Source organism: Phaseolus vulgaris, chromosome 3 (genome assembly GCF_051622355.1).
Source record: "Phaseolus vulgaris cultivar YP4 chromosome 3, ASM5162235v1, whole genome shotgun sequence".
Lineage (NCBI taxonomy): Eukaryota > Viridiplantae > Streptophyta > Magnoliopsida > Fabales > Fabaceae > Phaseolus > Phaseolus vulgaris.
Window position 1 is genome coordinate 41,163,921 of NC_143500.1, and position 20,472 is coordinate 41,184,392.

The 20,472-nt window shown below is 31.6% G+C and overlaps 2 protein-coding genes across 6 annotated transcripts in view; one reads left to right on the plus strand and one right to left on the minus strand.

Moving 5' to 3' along the window:
• Nucleotides 1-3,170: 3,170 nt before the first annotated feature.
• On the minus strand, nucleotides 3,171-4,266 carry LOC137807633 (uncharacterized). The gene has a single exon (XM_068608358.2). The coding sequence runs from the start codon at nucleotides 4,177-4,179 to the stop codon at nucleotides 3,634-3,636; it is 546 nt and encodes a 181-aa protein (XP_068464459.1). The 5' UTR covers nucleotides 4,180-4,266; the 3' UTR covers nucleotides 3,171-3,633.
• Nucleotides 4,267-9,218: 4,952 nt separating this feature from the next.
• LOC137807634 (protein ENHANCED DISEASE RESISTANCE 2) overlaps nucleotides 9,219-20,472 on the plus strand; it is a 44,405-nt gene continuing 33,151 nt past the window's right edge. For 2 of the 5 annotated variants that reach the window (XR_011080564.2, XM_068608360.2), the window contains exons 1-15: nucleotides 9,356-9,649; nucleotides 10,760-10,834; nucleotides 10,997-11,050; nucleotides 12,573-12,638; nucleotides 12,940-12,998; nucleotides 13,389-13,465; nucleotides 14,494-14,610; nucleotides 15,202-15,236; nucleotides 16,606-16,706; nucleotides 16,791-16,886; nucleotides 17,306-17,370; nucleotides 17,726-17,797; nucleotides 18,033-18,203; nucleotides 19,202-19,401; nucleotides 19,511-19,577. Coding sequence is in view for 4 of the 5 variants with exons in the window: in XM_068608360.2 (XP_068464461.1) it covers nucleotides 9,356-9,649; nucleotides 10,760-10,834; nucleotides 10,997-11,050; nucleotides 12,573-12,638; nucleotides 12,940-12,998; nucleotides 13,389-13,465; nucleotides 14,494-14,610; nucleotides 15,202-15,236; nucleotides 16,606-16,706; nucleotides 16,791-16,886; nucleotides 17,306-17,370; nucleotides 17,726-17,797; nucleotides 18,033-18,203; nucleotides 19,202-19,401; nucleotides 19,511-19,577 (1,549 nt within the window). In the remaining variant the exon portion in view is untranslated. The other 3 variants (XM_090299458.1, XM_090299457.1, XM_090299459.1) reach the window with 3 other exon arrangements.

The window sequence follows — 20,472 nt, forward strand, 5'->3', positions numbered from 1 at the left end:
AAATTCAAGTTACCAACACCATCTTTCAAATCTTTTTTTTTTTTATATGGTTACAAATTAATGAAAAGGGTTGGTTTGGAAGTGCTGATATCTTGCCATCTTCGGTAGAAGGCTCTTTGATTAGATGCATTTTTTTTCAGATAGTCAACCTTATTCATCTCTAAAAGTTTGTATTCGAACTTACATCAGCGTTTAGTAACGTTTGTCTTGAATTTGGGAGACGAGAATAACATCATCAACAGAATAACAACAATACTCCCTACCTAAATCTTAAAAACTTCGAATGTTGCAACTATCCCCTCAGAAAACGCAAGTTATAATGGAATTCTCCTTGGCTCCATTCATGTTTTTTGGTTTGGTTGCGGATTTGACAGAGAAAGATGCAAGGGAAGTAGGTTTTGTTGGGTGAGAATGAACCCTGAGTTGTGTATGGAAGGAGAAAGGAAGCTATGAAGAGGTTAGGTCAATTTCAAAAGCTAAAATCTTAATCTAATTCATTGGCAAGTGATAGAAAAAGATAAGTAAACTCGAAGGAGAATGATTTATCATTTATAGGTTTGGACATTCTTCTTAAATGGTGTATTCGTATCGAACACACGTATCGAACATCGACATTCAGATGACACGTATCGGTGAAATGTCCAATTTAAAAAATATTTATTGAATTTATGATAATTCTAGCACGATTCTAACATAATTTTAAAAAAAATATTAATTTTATAAAAACTCAAATTTATTGAATAAATGTTTAGTATAATTATAAAAATAATGAACAAATCTTTTTGAACCTACCATGAAAAACATACTTTTGCTAAAAAAAACTGAAACATATTTATTATCAATTTATTTAATTTATAATTATATAATATATAAATTTGTATCTCGTGTCCTACATTTTAGATATTATACATATTTTCATATCCATGTTCGTATCATATAAGTGTTTGTCAGTGTCTGTGATACATAGTTTATCATTCATGTTCAAAACATTTTACTGATAAAAATAAATAAATTCATGTTCGAAATATACATGGTGTATTTGTGTTGGTGGGTTGAAGACTTTTTTAGTCTTCCATGGTGAAAAAAACTTCAATTATGGTTATTGAGATGGACTTATGTAGACGCTTAAGATCAAATAGAGAATTCCACCTTGGCTAATTCTCCCTCCACCATATCAATGTAGATATCCAAAATTGTTAGGTAACTGTTGCATTAAGTTTTGAATAAGACCATCTGAAATGAATAAAACATTATTCGTACATTTGCATTCGAAAAATAAGTGAGTTTGGTTGAGTTACTTGCAAACGACGATTTCCAAAAATGTTAGGTTGGTTGGATTATTACATACGGACACATAGATTTGGAAGACAAGTTGATTTATGTGGAAGAAGTTATACAGTTCTGGAGATGTAGATTTGCTTGTGGATTTTGATATCCAGAATGTTAAGTTTGTGTCACCATTCTTCTTCAATGAGTTTGCCTCCAACCTCCAAATAACCACCGCAGAACCACCACAACTCACTCTAAATCATCACAGAACCACCACAAATGCTATCAGTTACTCAAAACGACAAATGATTCATCCAGACTGCCCACCATCACCCACGATAGTCCACACAAACCGCTGCAAGTCTCCTCACACGCAAGCTACCACAAACAAACTAAGTCTTCTACATAAACTCTCAATTTTAGTTCAAATTAATTAAGAGCAATTTCGCCAAATCAATTTATTGGTTAGATAACGGTTAAGATTGATATGGTCAAGGCAAAATATATGAAGTAGCAAAAAGTAAAAAAATTAAAAAAATTGATTTTTATAAAATTGTGACTAATTTAATGGATGTAATGTAATAAATATTAAATAATATATACATATATAATAATTAATTTTTTATTATATAAATTAATTTAATTAAATACAAAATTCTAATTTTATTATTATTGTTTAATTTTATTTATTTATTTATATTACTATTTTTACTATTTACTATTATATGATTTTATTTTATAATTATCTTATTATTTTATAAATTTTTAAATTTTTTCTACATTATTTTATAACTTTATTATATTTATTATTATTTATATTATTATGTTATATAATATAATTATTTTATTTTATTATAATATATATTAAATGTAATACTTATATTTATTATATAATCTTTTATCTATTCATTTAATCGACTATATAATATCTAAAATACGTAATTAACTATATAGTACATATTCTATTATATTTATATATAATTGATTATATATTTTGATTAATTGATTACTTTTCTTTCTACAAATTTTCAGAACCAACCATATGAGAAAGAGTGTCCTAAAACCTTTTGCCTCGCTTTTTTTTTCTCTCTCCATCTTGTCCTGCGCCCCCAGCACAAACAAACAGACGATTAATTTATTTATTATAACTATTTTAAAATTTATTATACTATCAAACAAACGATTAATTTGTGTAATATTATAATTTTTAAATTTTATTATATCTATCAAATTATTAATAAATTTTTATAAATTATTTTAAAAAAAAATTCAATCTAAACATTTTTACTGTTTTTTTCCTTGTTTTCAACTCCTTGAATCTATACTTCCATCCAAACAAAACATAACATTAGAATTTAGAAATGGAAATGAAAGAAAACAAATTTTGGCTACTTACCTTAGACCACCAAAATGGAGGAGAACAACCCAAAGGTTTTAGGCACTGTGTTCCAACATTTTGCTAGCTTTTCCTTTAGATTTAACAACAAAAACCACACAAAAAAGTTAAGTTTCCCTTCAGCTGACGAAATTCAAAATGAGTGTTTGAGAAAGAAAATCAAAACATAATAAAAACATAAAAGTGATCTTACTTTGATTCCAATAAACATCACCGCAGTTACAATCACTAAAACACCATTGCGTTGTGTACATGATATGAAATCTGTACTTCCCAAGACATAACCAAAAACATTCAAGCTCTCTACCATACATGGGTAATATATCAAACACTGAATCAGAAAATGGGAGACAGAAAACACATAACAATGGGTTTACCCCTCACACCCTAAACCAATTTACAGCACTGATCTGGCACCCAAACCATCAAATCAAGTAAAAAACGGGCAACAATGTTTTCGATCAAATGTTCAATTCCACAATCCTCAAGAGAAAAAGACACACACTAATACTAAGAACTTTGTTTCATTACTAACACAAGTTTCACAGCTACATTATCAGTATCATAATAAGAGCATTACACAAACACCCCCTAAAAGACACAAACACACACAGAACAAACATCAAACTTGCTTCTACCAAACGAAACCCCATCAACTACACGTTCAATATTCGCATGTATCAGACCATTGTTCTCATTTCTTCCACCCACCCTTCCTCCTTCAACAGAGTTAGAAGAACTAACGGCGACACTACCTAACTAACTAACCCCAGCATAAATCTCCTTCCCTACCACCTTCACGCATTGATGTCTACCCTTCTTCTTCTCGTGCCCGAACCCTGCGGCTATCCTCTTGAAAAAATAAAGGAAGCGCGTCAGAGACCATATACTTGCAATCATCATACACCAACAACTAATCATTCCAAAGTAGAAGACATATTAAGCAAACACCGAAATCATCCAACTAATCATTCCAAATCGAGTCGCAGCAACCGCCGCAAATCACTGGTGGCCGCGCCGTTGCGCCCTAAAAATCCCGGCACCGGAACGGAACTCGGATGCGGCGACGAAACGAACGCCGATCCCGCGTACACACCGTTGTTCGGATCCGAAACCCTAATCTGCTTCTGCACGGTTAAAGGATCCGGCCCCAATCGGTCCGTGGAGCCCAGTAACAAATCCAGGCCCATCTCCCTCTTCGATCTTACATCGGCATGATTGTTCAGCAGACTCAATTTCTCGCCACGCTTCAGGATCTTAACTTGTCCCATGACGAGGTTCACCGGGGACGGAGAATTCGCTGGCGATCGGTCGGAGGATCGACGGCGATCTCGATCAATGGCCGGACTCCGCTTCCGTCGGCGTATCTGATGGGCGGGGGAGGTGAAGGCATGGTTGTGGTTAGGGTTAGAGTTTGTTCGCGACGCCACCCGTGACGTGGCGATGGCGAAGGCTTCGTTGGGGAGAAAGCGACCTTGGAGGCAATCGTGGGAACGAAGGATCGCTGTTCCCATTTCTAGAGAGAGAAAACGAAAGTAGCTCTAGAGAGAGAAAACGAGGTGTTTTCTTTTTTACAGTTGAAGGTGGAAAATGGAAGGGGCGGAAATGGTTATTTATAGAGATCTCGGGATTCGGATTTTGAATTATTTTATCAATGGCGTGTGCCGGATTGAACCGCCCTTTACCGGGTGGTTGGGTTATAGGTTACCCAGTGGGGTTTCCCTATGCTTCATTATGAGGCTCAATTCCTTGTTAGGTTACAAAATCACCCTTCTTTTCAACACGTGTCCCCAACTTTTTAAAACATGGACTTTCAAACTCTTACGTCATCCCAACCCTTCATGCACATAACTATCTCAAGTGTTCACAGATGTCAGTTTCTAACTCCTGCTTTAACTTTAACATTTTCTTTTCCTACTTTTTTTTATTTTTAAATGTAGTTGATCAAGTCATATAGCATTGGTTACAAAATAAAGAGAGATTATGTGAAATGCGTTTTTATGATTTTTTTAATATGTTTGAGCATGATTCTCAACAAAAAAATATCTTTATAAATTCTTAACATGACAATAATTAACAATATTGGATTTTCAGATGGATCACCTTTAAATCCATGATTAAAAAGTAAAATTCCAGTATAAATTATCGTTTAGATCATTTAACGGAAAGATATTTAATACTTTTTTTACTACTAAAAATAGTTTAATTTCTTCTAGATTTTAAGATGGATCACTGTGTAATCTCTTTAGCAACTCTATAATGTAAATTATTGTTTAGGTTATTTAATAGAAACAAGTTTAATAAATAATTTATACTATAAAAAAATTATATCACATCGCACCAAGATTTTCAGTCACGAACAACCAAGTTGTCAAAATCTCACTTTGACATCCTAATAATAGTATTAAAAAAGATTATAGACAAAAATTTAATATTAAAATATTAATCATAAAAGATTGTGTTAATACACGCTCATTAATAAGATAAATAAATTAACAGTATATATTTTTAAAATAATTGCTGTATAATTTTTTCAATGACATTAAATATATATATATATATTACTTTTAAATAATTGAATATTTTTTTCTTAACTAACCATCACAAGTTTTTACAACACATTTTTATACAATTATATATTTTTGAAATAATATTATTCATACAATCATATAAAGTGATACATTGTTGAGTAATTTTGTCATGGAAGTGAGGTTATACATGTGTCTTTCACTAAAGTCATATCACCGCCAATTACTTTAACTGCAGAATTGATATAAATAGACACTTCAATTGATATGCAGAAAATATTTTTCAATAATAACTAACGAAAACACGCATGAATCACTTCCTGCATCTGTATTTACATTTTTATTACATTAAAATATAAATAATTTTCTATTTTTATTATTTTTATAAAAAATAATATAATTTAAAAGATAAATATATAATTTTAGAAAATAATATTTAAAAATAAGTAATTTTATTTTTAAGAAGATAGATTATTAATTATTGTTAATGTTAATATGTATATAGTGCTAAGATATGTTGTAAGATATTTTATTATAGTATTTTTGTTTTTTTTTAATTTGAATTTTTTTCCTTTTTTTAATATAATTAGTATTGATGATCGAGAGCATATAATCATTAATTTGTTTTTGTTTTTTGTGGTTTTCCAACACTACACTTCGCATCTTATCATTGTTTCATCTTTTGTCCCTTTCTGGATGATTCTTTTTCTTAGAATGGTTTTTGAGATAAGTATAATTCAGCAACACAACCCAAGTTGTAACCTAAGAAAAGTTATAAGCTACATGTGGAATTGAAAATCCATTAGGAACCCATAGCAGAATTAGGGTTTGTTTTGTTCAAATGTAGAACGACGAAGCCATAAAGGAAGTATTTAGTGAACGAGGTTACAATATTGATGTAAAATATTGTCTTGAGAATGAGATATAAAGTCCATTTCTTATTTAAAACATTATTAAAATGTTCCATTTGAGAGTAGTCAATATATACTTTCCTTTTATTAAAACTACCCAATTTCTCATAGATATACACTTTCTTAAAATTTTAAAGTTTTTATATAAAAATTATCAATTTCGTACTTTTTATCCTATTAAAATGGTAATACATTTTTTTTTTTTTATTTATACATCACAATATATATATATATATAAATTAAATATTAGATTAAAGATAAAAATATAATTGTCAAACAAATAATTTTATCTTAAATTATGAAATTAGTATAAAAGTATAAATCTTACTATTATTATCTATATTGTGTTAGTGTAACTCGTGTAAAACAATATTGTGTTATATATTTGGGAGAATGTACTAAATATTGTGTGTTAGGTACATTAAGTATGAAAAGTCTACGAGTATAAATTCAAAATATCTTTTGATTTTACTGATGATCTAAGTTACTTAGACTAATGATATAAGATGGTGAGAAACTGAAGAGGGAGTTCATTGTAGTCACACAATATAGATGTTTTGACTTATTCTGATTCGATTGAAGTGGATTAGATGTTAGTCTCTGTAGGCATACTTAATGAGTATTTCGGAAAAGAGTAAATCTATATGACATTACTGGTTTAAATGAAGTCAAAAGGGTATTGGTGATTGACAGGAAATCAAGGTACCGTGAGACAAATTAATTTATGTGGCCACAATATGATTAATGAGTCTATCAGAAGATGATAGATTCATATGCAATCACTATGTTTGACATGAAATCAAAGTTACTGATGGTTAAAAGGAAAGCAATATACCGTGAGACAAATGAATTTATGTAGTCACAATATGATTAATGAGTTTACCGGAAGACGATAAATTCATATGCAATCACTATGATTAGAATAAAATTAGAGGTATAGATGATTGAAAGGAAATCAAGGTACTTTGATGCAAATGAATATATCTCAAGACAGTATGATTGAAATGAAATTAAAGTACTTTAGAATGAAATGAAATTCAATTATTGTGGTTGATATTTGGATTTTGTATGTTTGTGTTTGAGTGAAAAGAAAACTAAATAAATTACGAATTGCTAATCAAGTTAGTTCTTTTACTTATATTTTTGTATGTCAAAAATTTATTTTGATAATTTACATTTACATGTGTTTGTTTGTGTGTAAATTGCGATGATTATACATGAACAAATATTTGTATAAGGTGCAAGAGCGAGATTTAGAGAAAAATATACAAATAATATTTTTTTTAAAATAGGTGAATTTATACCTATATTAAGTGAATTAATAAAATTTATAGTTGGTTTATGTTATTTTTAAAATGTTATAGTTAGTGTTTGAGTAAGTATTTATAAACTTAATTAATTGTAATTTAAAGCTGCTTTTAAAATTTAAATTTTACCATACTTTATTAATAAAGATGAGGCCCATTGATTTTACTAATTTGTTTCCTAATTTTTTCGTTGATTCGCAACTCAACTCTTTAACTTATTCATATTTAACATAAATAAATGTTCATCATCGGTATTTTAAAAAATTTAAAATATTCATACAACATCAAAAAAATGTAAATTTAAAATAAAAAATATTGGTAAATAATTTCGATTGAAGATTTCTGCAACTTTCAATATTATTTAAATAAATTATACTAAAAGTTTCTCTTCAATCATATAATTTAAAAAAAAATATTTTTATATTCACAATTCTGAAAATAGTTAAAGAGACAAGAAAAATAGTTAAATTATATTTTGAATTTTTTCAGTAAATAATAAACAAGTGAATGTTTAGTAGATAAATTGTTAAAACAAAATTCATAAGAGATTTCGTTTGATGAGAAACATCAAACATGACTTAAAGTTTGACAAATACACTTTTTAAAAATATTTTTCAAAACTTGTTTTCACAAATATATGTTAACAAAAAATATGTTAATTTATCAATTAATAAATTAAAATTCACTGGATAGACTTATGTTACAAGATACCAATAAGTTTTATTCAAACTTCATATACTTTTTTACTACAATTAAATATTGTCACATTCACTTATATATATAATAAAATAATATGACTACAAAATAATAAAGATATGGATAAATAAAATAATAAAGTTAGGAACATCTTCCTTGACATCAAAATATAATGGTTTACATATAATAAGTGTTTCATCCCCTTACTTTATTGTTTTTAAAATTGGTGTATTAACTCTTTTCTTTTATGATCTCATTGATTATTTTATAATAATGTGTACTCATCTTATGATCTTACTATTTTATTTATAACGTAACTTGTAATGATTACACTTCTTTCAATTTGAAATTATAGTTCTAATTAAATGAAGACTTCAATAATTAATTTGTAAAAAATAAATCTTTCATGTAATTGATAAAAACAAAATCGAGTAAATATACCTAGAATGTTTTTAAAGAAGTATAAGATGTCAAGTTTATCCTTATATTAAAATTGTCATTATTATAAAAAGAAGACAATTCTACCTGAAGGGTTGTTAAAGGAATAAAAGATATTAAGTTTATCCTTACATTAAATTTCTCATAGTAAATTTGTTATTGTTATTTTATTGAATGATTCTTGTAAGAAATATTTAAAATTATCATTTTGATTATATTAAACTCTTTGTTGGATAATATTAACATGTTCTAATAATACTTAGATAGAATAAGAAGTGCTGGTTTTTTAATGATTAAAGGGACCAGTAGTAGAAGGCTATAATTTTTAAAAACCTCATTAATTTATAATTAATTTAAGAGTATATTTATAAAAATAAAAAATACAATTAATTCTCTGTTTGGCAGAAAAGAAGGATAGAAGAACTTTATAATATATTTATTTTACTTTTTGGCATAATAAATATTCCTTAACGAAGAAGGTTACAATATATTTATTTTACTTTTTCAACTCACTCAAATGTAATAAAGTAGAGAAGAAAAGCCTCCCCTTAACTAACAAATAGAAAAAGAAAGTTAGAAAAATCTAAAAAGGAGAATCTTACAGGTGGCAGAATGGGAGTGGCGGGAGTGGCTAGTGGCAACCTCCAACTGGCAATGACGCGTGGTGCAGCGCGTTGGCTGGCGTTGCATTATGACAAAACTTTGACGGTCAGCTCAACCTATACCAGCTCGTACCTCACCATCTCCAACGTAAAGTGGGCCCCGCCAGCCTACTCAACATAGTGCGCGTGTCACAACGTAACCAACTGTATGATTAATTTCTTCACCGGAGACATTAAGGCACGCGCAATAACGATAACGTGTGTGGTGCAGCAGCAGCGTGAGATGGACGCTGTAGTAACAGGTTCGGAGCTGAACAAGTCCAGGAGCGGAGGTTCGGAGCGGAGCGATGACAGCGGAGGAGGGATATTTGAGTACTCTGGTTGGGTTTACCACTTGGGAGTCAACTCCATTGGTCATGAGTACTGTCATCTCCGATTCCTCTTCATCAGGGGAAAGTATATCGCCATGTACAAGCGTGATCCTCATGAAAGCCCTGGCATTGTATGATTCCTCTCCTCTTTTTCAAACCTTTTTTTACTTTTTTCGATCAAAACGAAGTAGTCTAATTGCACTCTTTTTGCTTTCGAGTATAATGGAAATTGGAATCACTTTATTGAAGCTTGTTACGATTATTGTTGCTGCTGCTGATTTGAAATTGAGAATCGTCTTAGGATGAAGAACCGAAAGTTTTGTCGTTTGATGGATTAATTATAGCTTCGATAGTGGAATGGAGATATTAATTGAGTACGAATGTCGATTTGCTAAAACTTGAAATAATTGGAAATAGGTTAAGCGATGCTGTGTTTAGCTGATTATCACAAGAAATAATTACGATTCATATCGAATTTCCTCGATTTTCAACGAATGCCTTTTATATTGTTTGTGCGGAGGGATTTTGTACCATTGCTCTATCTTAGATCTGTTGTCCTAAGGCTGTGTTTGGATTTTTGCTTAAGTGTGGAATGGAGAGGGATGTAGGGAAAGCGGAAGAGGTTCCATTATTTTCGTTCTCCAATTTTTTTTTTTTAGATAATGAAATGACTGTTTTATCTTTCAAATTTTAACGTAATCATCAGCTTTTTAAGAATGTATGTTTAAAATAAAGATAATGTTTGAATTAAAAAGTTGTAGTCCATTTTCATTTTTTTCAAACAATGGAATGCAATGTCTGATATCATTCCAATGTCTACCACTAATTTAAATATAGCCTAAACCGAAATCTTGATTAGAACTACTCTTCCTCAACTTTACAAGTAAAACAGATAAATAACATTTTTAAGAAGGCTCCGTCATAGCGAGAAGGAAGACTCGACTGGCAAGATGAAATACTAAAGGGTTAAAGGGTCGTTGGCATTCCTTGCATTTTTGTCTATAAAAGAAAATATTTATTTTGATAGATTAACATATTTAATTGAGCGTAGATACTAGTTAGTTTCAATAGTTTTTTAATACTTTTATTTACTATTTTTAAAAAAATGTGGGTAATAACACCATTTAAATCACCTTTCACCTTGGCTTTTATCTCTTTCTCTCTCTCCTTCTTTCTGATGAGGAACTTTTATCTCTGTTTTTTCAACAAATTAGTTAATGATAAAAGTTTCCTCCTTGCAGAAACCAATTAGGCGGGGAGTTGTTGGACCCACGCTAATGGTGGAGGAGCTAGGTCGTCGAAAGGTCAACAATGGGGTAAAATACTACTTGTAGTTATGAAATTAAACTGATCGTGCATTAGTTTTAATGGAATATTCTCCCCTTGACGTATAAAGTTATCAAGATTTGAGTGTACATGCATGTCTTGTTACGTTCTAAATTTGATGGGAGCTAAATATTTTCTGTTTTCTTCCCCAGGATCTTTATGTTTTACGGTTTTACAATCGATTAGATGAGACCAAAAAAGGAGATGTAAGTTATGTTTTTGAATTGCTTATTCTAATAATTGGTGATGATTGGCGGTGATTGATAACTACATCTGTCTGCATACCATGCAAGTTTTTTAACAAGTATAGCAGCTTAGGAAGAATTCATGATTGATCTTGTAACTTATTATAATACTCTGCTGAGTATAAAACAGAAGGACAAACTTCCATCTTCTGTAGATTATAAACGCTGCATATCATATGTTTTTTTAAGAAAACATAATTTTTGTTGCTTTCAAGTTTTTTTTTTTAAAAGAAAACAATAAAACAGAACGCACCTTTCAAAGCGGAAGCGCAATATGTATAGTACTTTTTTCTCACCAATATTGATGTAAATTACTTTCCTATCATTGCATTTTTCAGGTATAATGTTAGTGTGGTAATTCATTAATACCTGAGCGAGCAATAATTGCAAGAAACCCACTAGGATCCACCTAGTGGTAGGGAGGTTGGGTAGTTTGCATACCGTTGTAGGTCATAATCTCATAGCCTTCATTGTACACACAAAAAATATTTCAAGATCCTAAAACCATGAATCGTGGCTCAGTTCCCAACCTGAGTTCCGTATTGACAAACTTTTGCTTGCAGTAACTTTTGCGTAGAGTGCGGGGTTCTGAACTCATTTGAAGCACATCGTGGTCCAGGCCAAGCCAACACCTTAGTGAGTGGGAGAGAATTTGGTCCCACACCTTGTGATCTTACCAAAAAAAAGTGCCAAATCCTCCCGCATACTATTGAATTATGAGGAATCCAACAGAGCATGAACCCCTGATAAAAGTAGTTCTTCAAGTTTTTATTTTTCCTTCATAATAAACATTTTCAACTGGACTTTCCCATTTTGAATTTTCCCTTAATCTTGTCGTAAGCATTTGTTACCACACTTGTTGTGGCTAGTGTCATCAAAATGCTTAATCAAGTTTCTAGAATTACACTTCCCACATAAACTGTCCCTCAATTTTCTTTTTCTGGAAAGGTTCAACATGGTTTTTGTTGGAGATTCCATATCAAATTGAAATATGACCAAATTATTGTATATGAGTAGCTGTAAATATCACCTTACAAACCAATTTTATAGAGTTGAGTTAAACTTCAAGTTCACTTTCTAAGATAGTATCAAAACCTATCTTAAAACGGTTTGTCACACCTCTTGTGTCACTCATTATTGGGCCACCGATAAATATTTAGTTCCTTGTCCAAGATGTTCAATCTTTGATGTCAGGAGTGTATAGGAGATCTCACACCTTATAGAGATATGACCAAATTATAATATATAAGTAGTTGCAAATTCCACTTACAAATTAGTTTTGTAGGATTAAGTTAGATTTAAATTCACTCTCTAAGAGTTTCTTGATTCAACAATTGCACTGGAATGCAAATTTATCTGTGTCTGTATTGCAGAGCTTATCAATTTAGCATCTAATGTGCCCCCTAATGGCATGGGTGTTATACTTTTTTCTGTCCTTTTGTAGTATAATATAAGTTTCTTTTGCGTGTTCATGTTCTTCAAGATTGCTTGCGCTACAGCTGGGGAGGCTAGGGGATGGATGGAAGCATTTGACCAAGCTAAGCAACAGGTATGAAACAATAACGGGAAGTTTGTGTTTATAACTTGAGCATTGCGTTTGTTATTGGTTTGAGTTATTATTGTTAAAACCCAAGTCTGATTGCGATTGAAAGTTTATTTTCTGGGGCAGGGGGCTTGGATATGGAGTTTTTTTTTTTTTTCTTTTGTGAAATTTCAAATGTGTTTCCCTTTAAGTAAAGAAGACGGGATTAGTGGTTTGCTATTTGAAACAATTGGGATGTCATAAAGCTATATGGCATTTGGCATAATTTGTGAACAATTTTAATTTACTGGATATATTCTCTTTGTAGGCCGAGCATGAGCTGTCAAGAGGAGTTAGTGCTAGAGACAAACTAAACATGGAGAACGAGTATGCTCCCCCTTTTGAAATGCATTTGTACATTCAAGTCTCGTAGAATAACATTATTGAATTATCTTGTTGGTCATACTGATTAATAGTGTTGTATCATACGTAATAGCAGGGGCTTCCAATGCTTTTGGTCCTTGAAATCATATGTGCTCTTCTTTTTTCCCATTCCTTCCTTACAAAATCTAAGACTAATAGTTTACTTCTAAATACTTTCAAGAAATACTGCTTAGAGTTAGATATTACTGTTTATGTTATATATATATGAGAGTTATGCATAATGAAAGACCAGCACAGTTCATGTGATCGTAGTTAAGTGTTCTGTTCTTAGAGACTGTTCTATTAGATAATTTTACACAAAAACATATCATTGCTGTTTTTATGTCATGGAAGGATCAATCTTGAAGGACATCGACCTAGAGTGAGGCGATATGCCCATGGTTTGAAGAGGCTCATAAGAATTGGCCAAGGTACAAAAACCAAATCCATTCATGATATTATCGTGGAGTGCTTTTGAGGCATTAACATACTTAATTGATTTTATTGGATGGCGTATTATACCTGTTATGCTTCTTGGGGATTACAATAGGGCATCTATTTTCTTTCATATTTCAGAACAACAACAATAGCTTTATCTCACTTGGTGGAACCAAAATGTTAAGAAAATTTCATCACGAGATCGATTTCAATAATTTCTTCTAATGTTCTTCTTGGTCTCCCTTTACCCCTTTACACAAGTTAAAAAAATTTATTTACTTTCTTATGAACTGAAGATCATAAATTTATCCAATCAGTATTACAAACATCCCTACCGAGCCTCTTATCAGTTCTAGAATCCCCAATGTGACCATTGGTCCAAGTAAACTGTCTGCCAGATGAAGGCAAGTGAATAAAAGAATTCTGATCAAACCAGTCCTGGAACTCCCTGCAAGCCAAGGGAGAAGGATAACTTTTCCCTCTATACTCATGACTCCCAGGCACAACGATAAAATCAATAAGAAAGGACAATGGAGCTGAAATCTGAGAAGATAGATTAGAGAGTTCCTACCACAAATCACTTCTTCTAACTGAATAGCTGCTTGAAGAGCATAAATAACTGACACAAATATCTTGTACACCATTTTTAAAAGAAAAAGAAACTTTTTGAGTAGAAGTTTGTGCATACCTATTCAAGTAAAATTGTACGGAAACTATAGAGGAATTAACAAAGGAGAAATAAATCAGGGATTTAGTTAATCCCGTTGACATAAAGCACTCCATTTTATTTCCTATTTCAAAAGGAGTAAATTTTGACTGTATCGATTTGCATTGAATATTGTTGGGTGACAGTTGTGTAAGTATGATTCTATATCAATGATGATCGTATTTCTGCAAGGAATCCCATGTCACTTTTCTAATTTCTATAATTAGGGAGGGGTTGCTACGTTAGCATTTTATATCTAGTATGCTTCTCTCTTTATATTACTAGCTAATTTACTCTTATTTTTCTTTATGAAAGGCCCTGAGAAATTGTTACGACAATCATCAAAGTTGTCTTCTAGAACAGATGGGTTTGAAGGGGACGTAGGAGATGCAGTTGAAGCACATCAATGGAAATGTGTTCTTACTTTGGCTGGTAATTTTCTTCTGTTTTGCATTATTTTGTGGCCTATTACAATGCTGTATTTTTTTCTTCTGTAGCCTAATACACTCCCCCCTTTTGTGATTTCTTGAGTTAATATTGATAAAATTATTTAATCCAGAACCATAATAAACACCCCCTTTTGATTAATTCGTGGTTAAAAATGTAACTAAAGGCCCTTCTTTAATGGTAACATCTACTTCTGTTTGGATAGAGGATGGTGAGGAGGCCGGACTGTGGTAATAAAATCATTGTGGATCAGGGGAGAAAATTTTGGAGGGTATAACCCTCAGTCTTGCAGTCTGTTGCATACAGAAATATTTCATTTATCAGGAAAAAGTGAAAGAATGGTAAAAGTAACTCTACAAAGGAAAAAAATCATTGGTTTATTTGAAGTAAAACAACTTAAGTAACACTTCACTCATTCTTTGAATGACTTGATTTTCAAACTCTTAATACAAAATAATATGCTTTGACTTATGGTTTTTCCCACTTGTAATTCTTATTTATATTAGTTTCAATAGAAAAAGTTATAGTTAAATCTATCCTTATACATCTACATGTTTGTTTTGTCTGTGATTTCAGGTATTAGAATTTTTGAGGATGTTTCTGATAACAAGGTTTCTGAATCTATCCTTATACAATTCACTTCTTTGGGCAGGGGAGAGGACTTGGGCAATACTGATTATTGATTTATTTCTTGAAAACTAGTTGCTTTCCATTCACGTCTGTTATTCTAACATGAGTTGTAATAGTATAACACTTGTCTCATTGTTGATTCATTTAATTATCCAATACGTGTTTCTCTGTAGATATTTTCCTGTAAAGCTTAGCAGCATAAGTTTCTTGATGGAGTTTAGCTGAGAGAGTAAAGAGAGTGAATGACATCACAAGGTTCTGATACACATACACATAAATGAGACTTGACAATCTCTAACAGAAACTAATGACTAACTGAAAATACCAACAGTGCAGAGCTAACAGTACATCAAAAAGGTCTTGGGATAAATTGAATAGTAATAATAGCTATTGTGTCCTAACCTTGCTTAATTCAATTAATGCATGGGTGTACGTGTGTATTTGCATATGTTGCTTATTGTTGGAGATTTCCAACGACTAGAGATAAAGACATTTCATAATATAAGTGAGTGCAAACTTCATCTTTGAACCAATTTTGTAAGATTGTGAGTTAGGCTTAACGTCCACTTCTTAATATGATGTCAGAGTCATTTAGAGTCTATCCTAGCGAGAATTTGTTGGGTTTATTTGGCCATCTGCTATCGGAGGGTGTGTTGAAGATCTCACATCGACTAGAGATAAGGATATTTCATGATATATAAGTGGGTGCAAACCTCATTATGAGTCGGTTTGTAAGGTTGAGTTAGGTTTAAAGTCCACTTCTTAACACCTATAATTACAACATTGATTGCTAGTTATCAGGAACAATTTTATTAACTCATTATAAAAAAAATCGAATAGATCTTATTACTAAAAAATGGAATATTTTGATATTGCTTATGGAAAAAAGTGTTATTATTTTGAGACTCCATTTTCTTTGCTTTGGAATAGTTTGCATGTGTTCTTCCTATTATGAATTTGTGTCTTACATTAGAGGTTCTCAAGTAGTAATATTCTAGTATTTGCTCGGACCTGTATTAGTAATGTCATAATATTTTCAGAAGGTTGATTTTATATTTTTGTTCTACTTATGAATGATTTTTTCCCTTATATGATAACCTAAATGGCTATCATTAATAAGAAAGTTCTGTCAATAAAAACCTTGATGCATCTTTGTAACCCAAAACCTTTTCTTTTTTATGCTGATGAATCATCTTGTTTATGGATTCACTAGTTTTGTTAATACGTAAAATGTTATATGCTCATTGGCTTCTTTCCTATTTACAGCAATTGAGATTGGTGCTTTGGTTCATTATGACAGGGCAGATAAATAAGTCTGATTTCTGCTTTGACATTTTTGGTGCTTTGTAGAATGGTAAGACTGTCCTTGCAAAGTCTGTTGGTGTTATTGATGCAACTGCAGATACTGTTTTTGAAGTTATTTTGAGCACTGAACAACAGAAAAGATATGAGTAAGTTTTCTATAGAAGGTGCTTGAGTGTCTTGATTACATATTAGGGAAATTAAATTAGCCTCTTCTATGTTTATATTTGCAGGTGGGATACATTGATATACAACTTGGAACTTATTGATTCTTATGATGGACACTACGATGTTGTTTATGGGACATATGATTCTAAGTATCTATCTCGGTAATCTATTGATGCTATTATTTTCAAATTAAAAAAATTATAGCATTGTGGAGATTGGATTGCTGTAATATATGCTCGGTTTTGTAAAGTTCATTGTTGTGTGAATTTTTTCAGTAACAGATTTCTCATTTGTATGGATTTTTTCAATGGTAAAGATTTTTTGGCTTGGCTTCTATTGACTTAGGCTTCGTTCTGTATAGGACATGCTAATTTATTTGGTGTGTTCGTCAGTCCATTATATAGTTATTAGTGACTAAATTTTAGTTGCCAATTAACTAGAGTTTCATGACATCTCTATTTTCTACCCATTGGCCTTATAATTTTGTTTTTCGTCAATGAATAGAAAGCAAGTTTTATTCAAGTTATTCTTAATCATGATTTACTTTTTATAATTTTCACTGAATTAACTTTTATACCAGGTGGCACTCAAAGCAGGATTTTGTCTTCTCTAGACAATGGTTTCGTGGACAAGATGGAACATATAGTAAGAACATGATTGTAGTGATTGCTTGTTTGGTCCTTTTGTAACCGTCAAGAATTAGTTCATTTAGTTTCATTACTAGCATAGTAGTATTGTGCATTTAATTTAATTGTTGAAGATAGAATAGAAGCTTATACATATTACTAATCAAATGGAAATAATGATCTGGAAATGAAATTTCTTTTATTTTGCGCATTGTATCCATATTTTTTTTACTGTAAACATGTATTTTTTTTAATAATTTGGTACTGTTATAGCAGTTTTTGTGACCTTGATTTAGATGATCAGAATGTTGTATATTTTAAACATACTTGGACAATATATGCTGAAATATTCTATATATATTTAATTCTTGCAGCCATCTTGCAATGTCCAGCTGTACACAAGAAAAAGCCCCAAGTACCCGGATTTCGACGTGCAAAAGTTAATCGTAAGATAGCAATCTCTTGCATTAAATCCTTGGAATTGATAAGTGGTTCTTGGTAGTATTTAGTGGTATCCACATTAATTTCACACATTGGTGGAGAGTGTATTGATTTCTCTATGATGGGAATTATCTCTTACTTTAATTTCAGACTCCAGCAACTTATTAGAAGAAAGAAAATATGACCACTGAATTGTATTTTTCAGTTTTTATCCCCTTATGTGTTGCATTTTGTCTGCAGCATCTTCATGGGAGATTAGAAATTTGAACACATCTATGGCATCAAATAACCCAAGATGTTTAGTGACCCACACTTTAGAGATAGACTCTTCGGCCTGGTCTCGATGGAAGAACAACCAGAACTCAAAATTTCAGAGGAGCATTCCACATGCATTATTGTTCCAAGTGGCTGGTTAAGTATTTGTACCATTGTTTTTATCTTATATATTTCTCTGAATTTCTAGAATGTCTGGCACTTAGTTGAGATTATCAAAACTTTGTTGTCCAAACTCTTGCTTGTAGTCATCTTGGTAGTTTAAATAGGCTTCTTTTGATGTAGTTCTGAATTCTTTCTCTAGCAGTGAGAAAAGCAGGGCTGCTAATTGGAACATGATACAGAAGACATTATTCTGACATAAATTACCAGTTTCCGTCTTTCTTTCTTTCTTTCTTTTGATTAGGGGGTATTTCGGAGAATCAGGAAAGGAAAAGAGAGGAAGGGAGGAAGAGCTTTCTTTTTGGTAGTGTAGGATTAGAAAATACCGGGGTGGGAGATTAACTTCTGGTTTACGAATGAATCTGATTAGTTGAGATCTGATCCCGTTTTAGTAAGACCTTAAGAATTTGGAATCACACCAGAGAGGAAGAAAGTGAAGGATCTATTTTATTTAAATTTCAGCATGCAAGCGTACAGTCCAACACAGAAGCTATCTATGACCTTTGAAACCATTCAGGCTGGAGTCCATAAATTTATTGCCGTGTGACAAAACTATTCAGATTAGATTGAACTACACAAATTTATTAATTAACACATGTTTGTAAACTAAATCATTAACTAACATGAAGTGAACTGTTGACCTCAGGAGTTTGAATACTGACATAAGACTTAATTTCTACTAGTTATTCTGGTACTGTCCTGAACTGCAAGGTTTCCGCCTATAACAAGTTTTCCTCCTTCAAACAATGTAGAAACAACAAACTAAGCAATTAGCATAATTATTTTCTCTAAACCAAGTAGCTATCTTTACAAAAGTAACTCTCTTTTAAAAGTATTATATTCTATTTCAAAATAAGAAAAGGAAGTTTCTCGCGATGCAATGTTGGTGTGCCTTTTTTTCTCATGTTGAACAAATTGCACGTGAATACCATTCTGGAGGCATTTAATATATATGTTTCTAAATAATGGGTCAGGTCTGAAGGAATACATTGCTGCCAATCCTGCACTCCACCACGAAAATGCCACCACAGTTGTTCATTCCAAAATCTCTGATGCTTCTATTTCTAGTGCTGAATGTGAGGATGAAATGCAGGATGAGTTTTATGATGCAGTTACTGCTGATTCGTCAACATCAGATGAAGAAAGTGATGATGATCAAAAACTTGTTCTGCAGGTTTTCCTGATTCTACACCTATCAGCTATAAAAGTAGTCTATTATAGAAATATGTGTTATTTGAGTTTTGTTAACTTCTATTGTTTAATCACATTTTCCAAATTATCAGGAGCCAAGAGTCAAGCTGAAGAATATTTCATGGGCAATCGCATCATTAGCTTTAAAGCGAACTGCAGGTAAGCTTTTACTTTGTTACTTGTGTTAAAATAAGAGAGAGAGAGAGAGGCATATGCTTAATCCCTATTGTGTATTGAGCACATAGGGTTATACATTTATAAATAAGAAAATACAAAGAGAATAGGCCTAAGCCTGTTACATCTAACACTCCCCTCAAGTTGGTACATATAAATTGTATGTACCAAGCTTGTTACAAATATAATCAATTCTAGGTCCTCATAATGATTTAGTGAAAATATTTGCTAGTTGATCATTAGAATTGACACACTTAGTTTGATATCTCCAGATACAATCTTTTCTCGAATAAAATGACAATACAATTTCAGTATGTTTGGTCTTTTCATGAAAGATGCGATTTGAGCTAATATAAAGAACAACTTGATTGTCACATATACGTGTCATTTGAGTTACCTCTCCAAATTACAACTCTTGAAGTAACTCTTTAAGTCAAATAAGCTCACAAATAGCTGAGGTCATATCATAGCTCTATATTCTGATTCCACAATAGATCTGACCACAACATTTTGTTTCTTGCTCTTCTAAGAGATCAAATTATCACCAATAGAGACATAATATCGGGAAGTAGATCTCTTATCAGAAGGAGAATTTGTCCAATTGACATGTGAATAACACATGACTTTAGTGTGATTATTGTGTCCATATATAACAAACCTTTTTCAGGAGAACCTTTAATGTACTTCAATATACGAATGACAACATTCCAATGATATGCACATGGAGAATTAAAAAATTAACTCATCACAATCACTGCTAAGGAAATGTCAGGACGAGTAAATATAAGATAGTTACTTTTTTCTTCTAATCTTCTGGAGAGTGACTCCCCCTGATTAGGTAGGTGTTTGGCATTGGGATTCATGGGTGTGTCGACAAACT

What these genes read in the sequence shown, in the direction of transcription:
- LOC137807633 (XM_068608358.2), bottom strand. Translation starts at nt 4,179, where the DNA reads ATGGGAACAGCGATCCTTCGTTCCCACGATTGCCTCCAAGGTCGCTTT.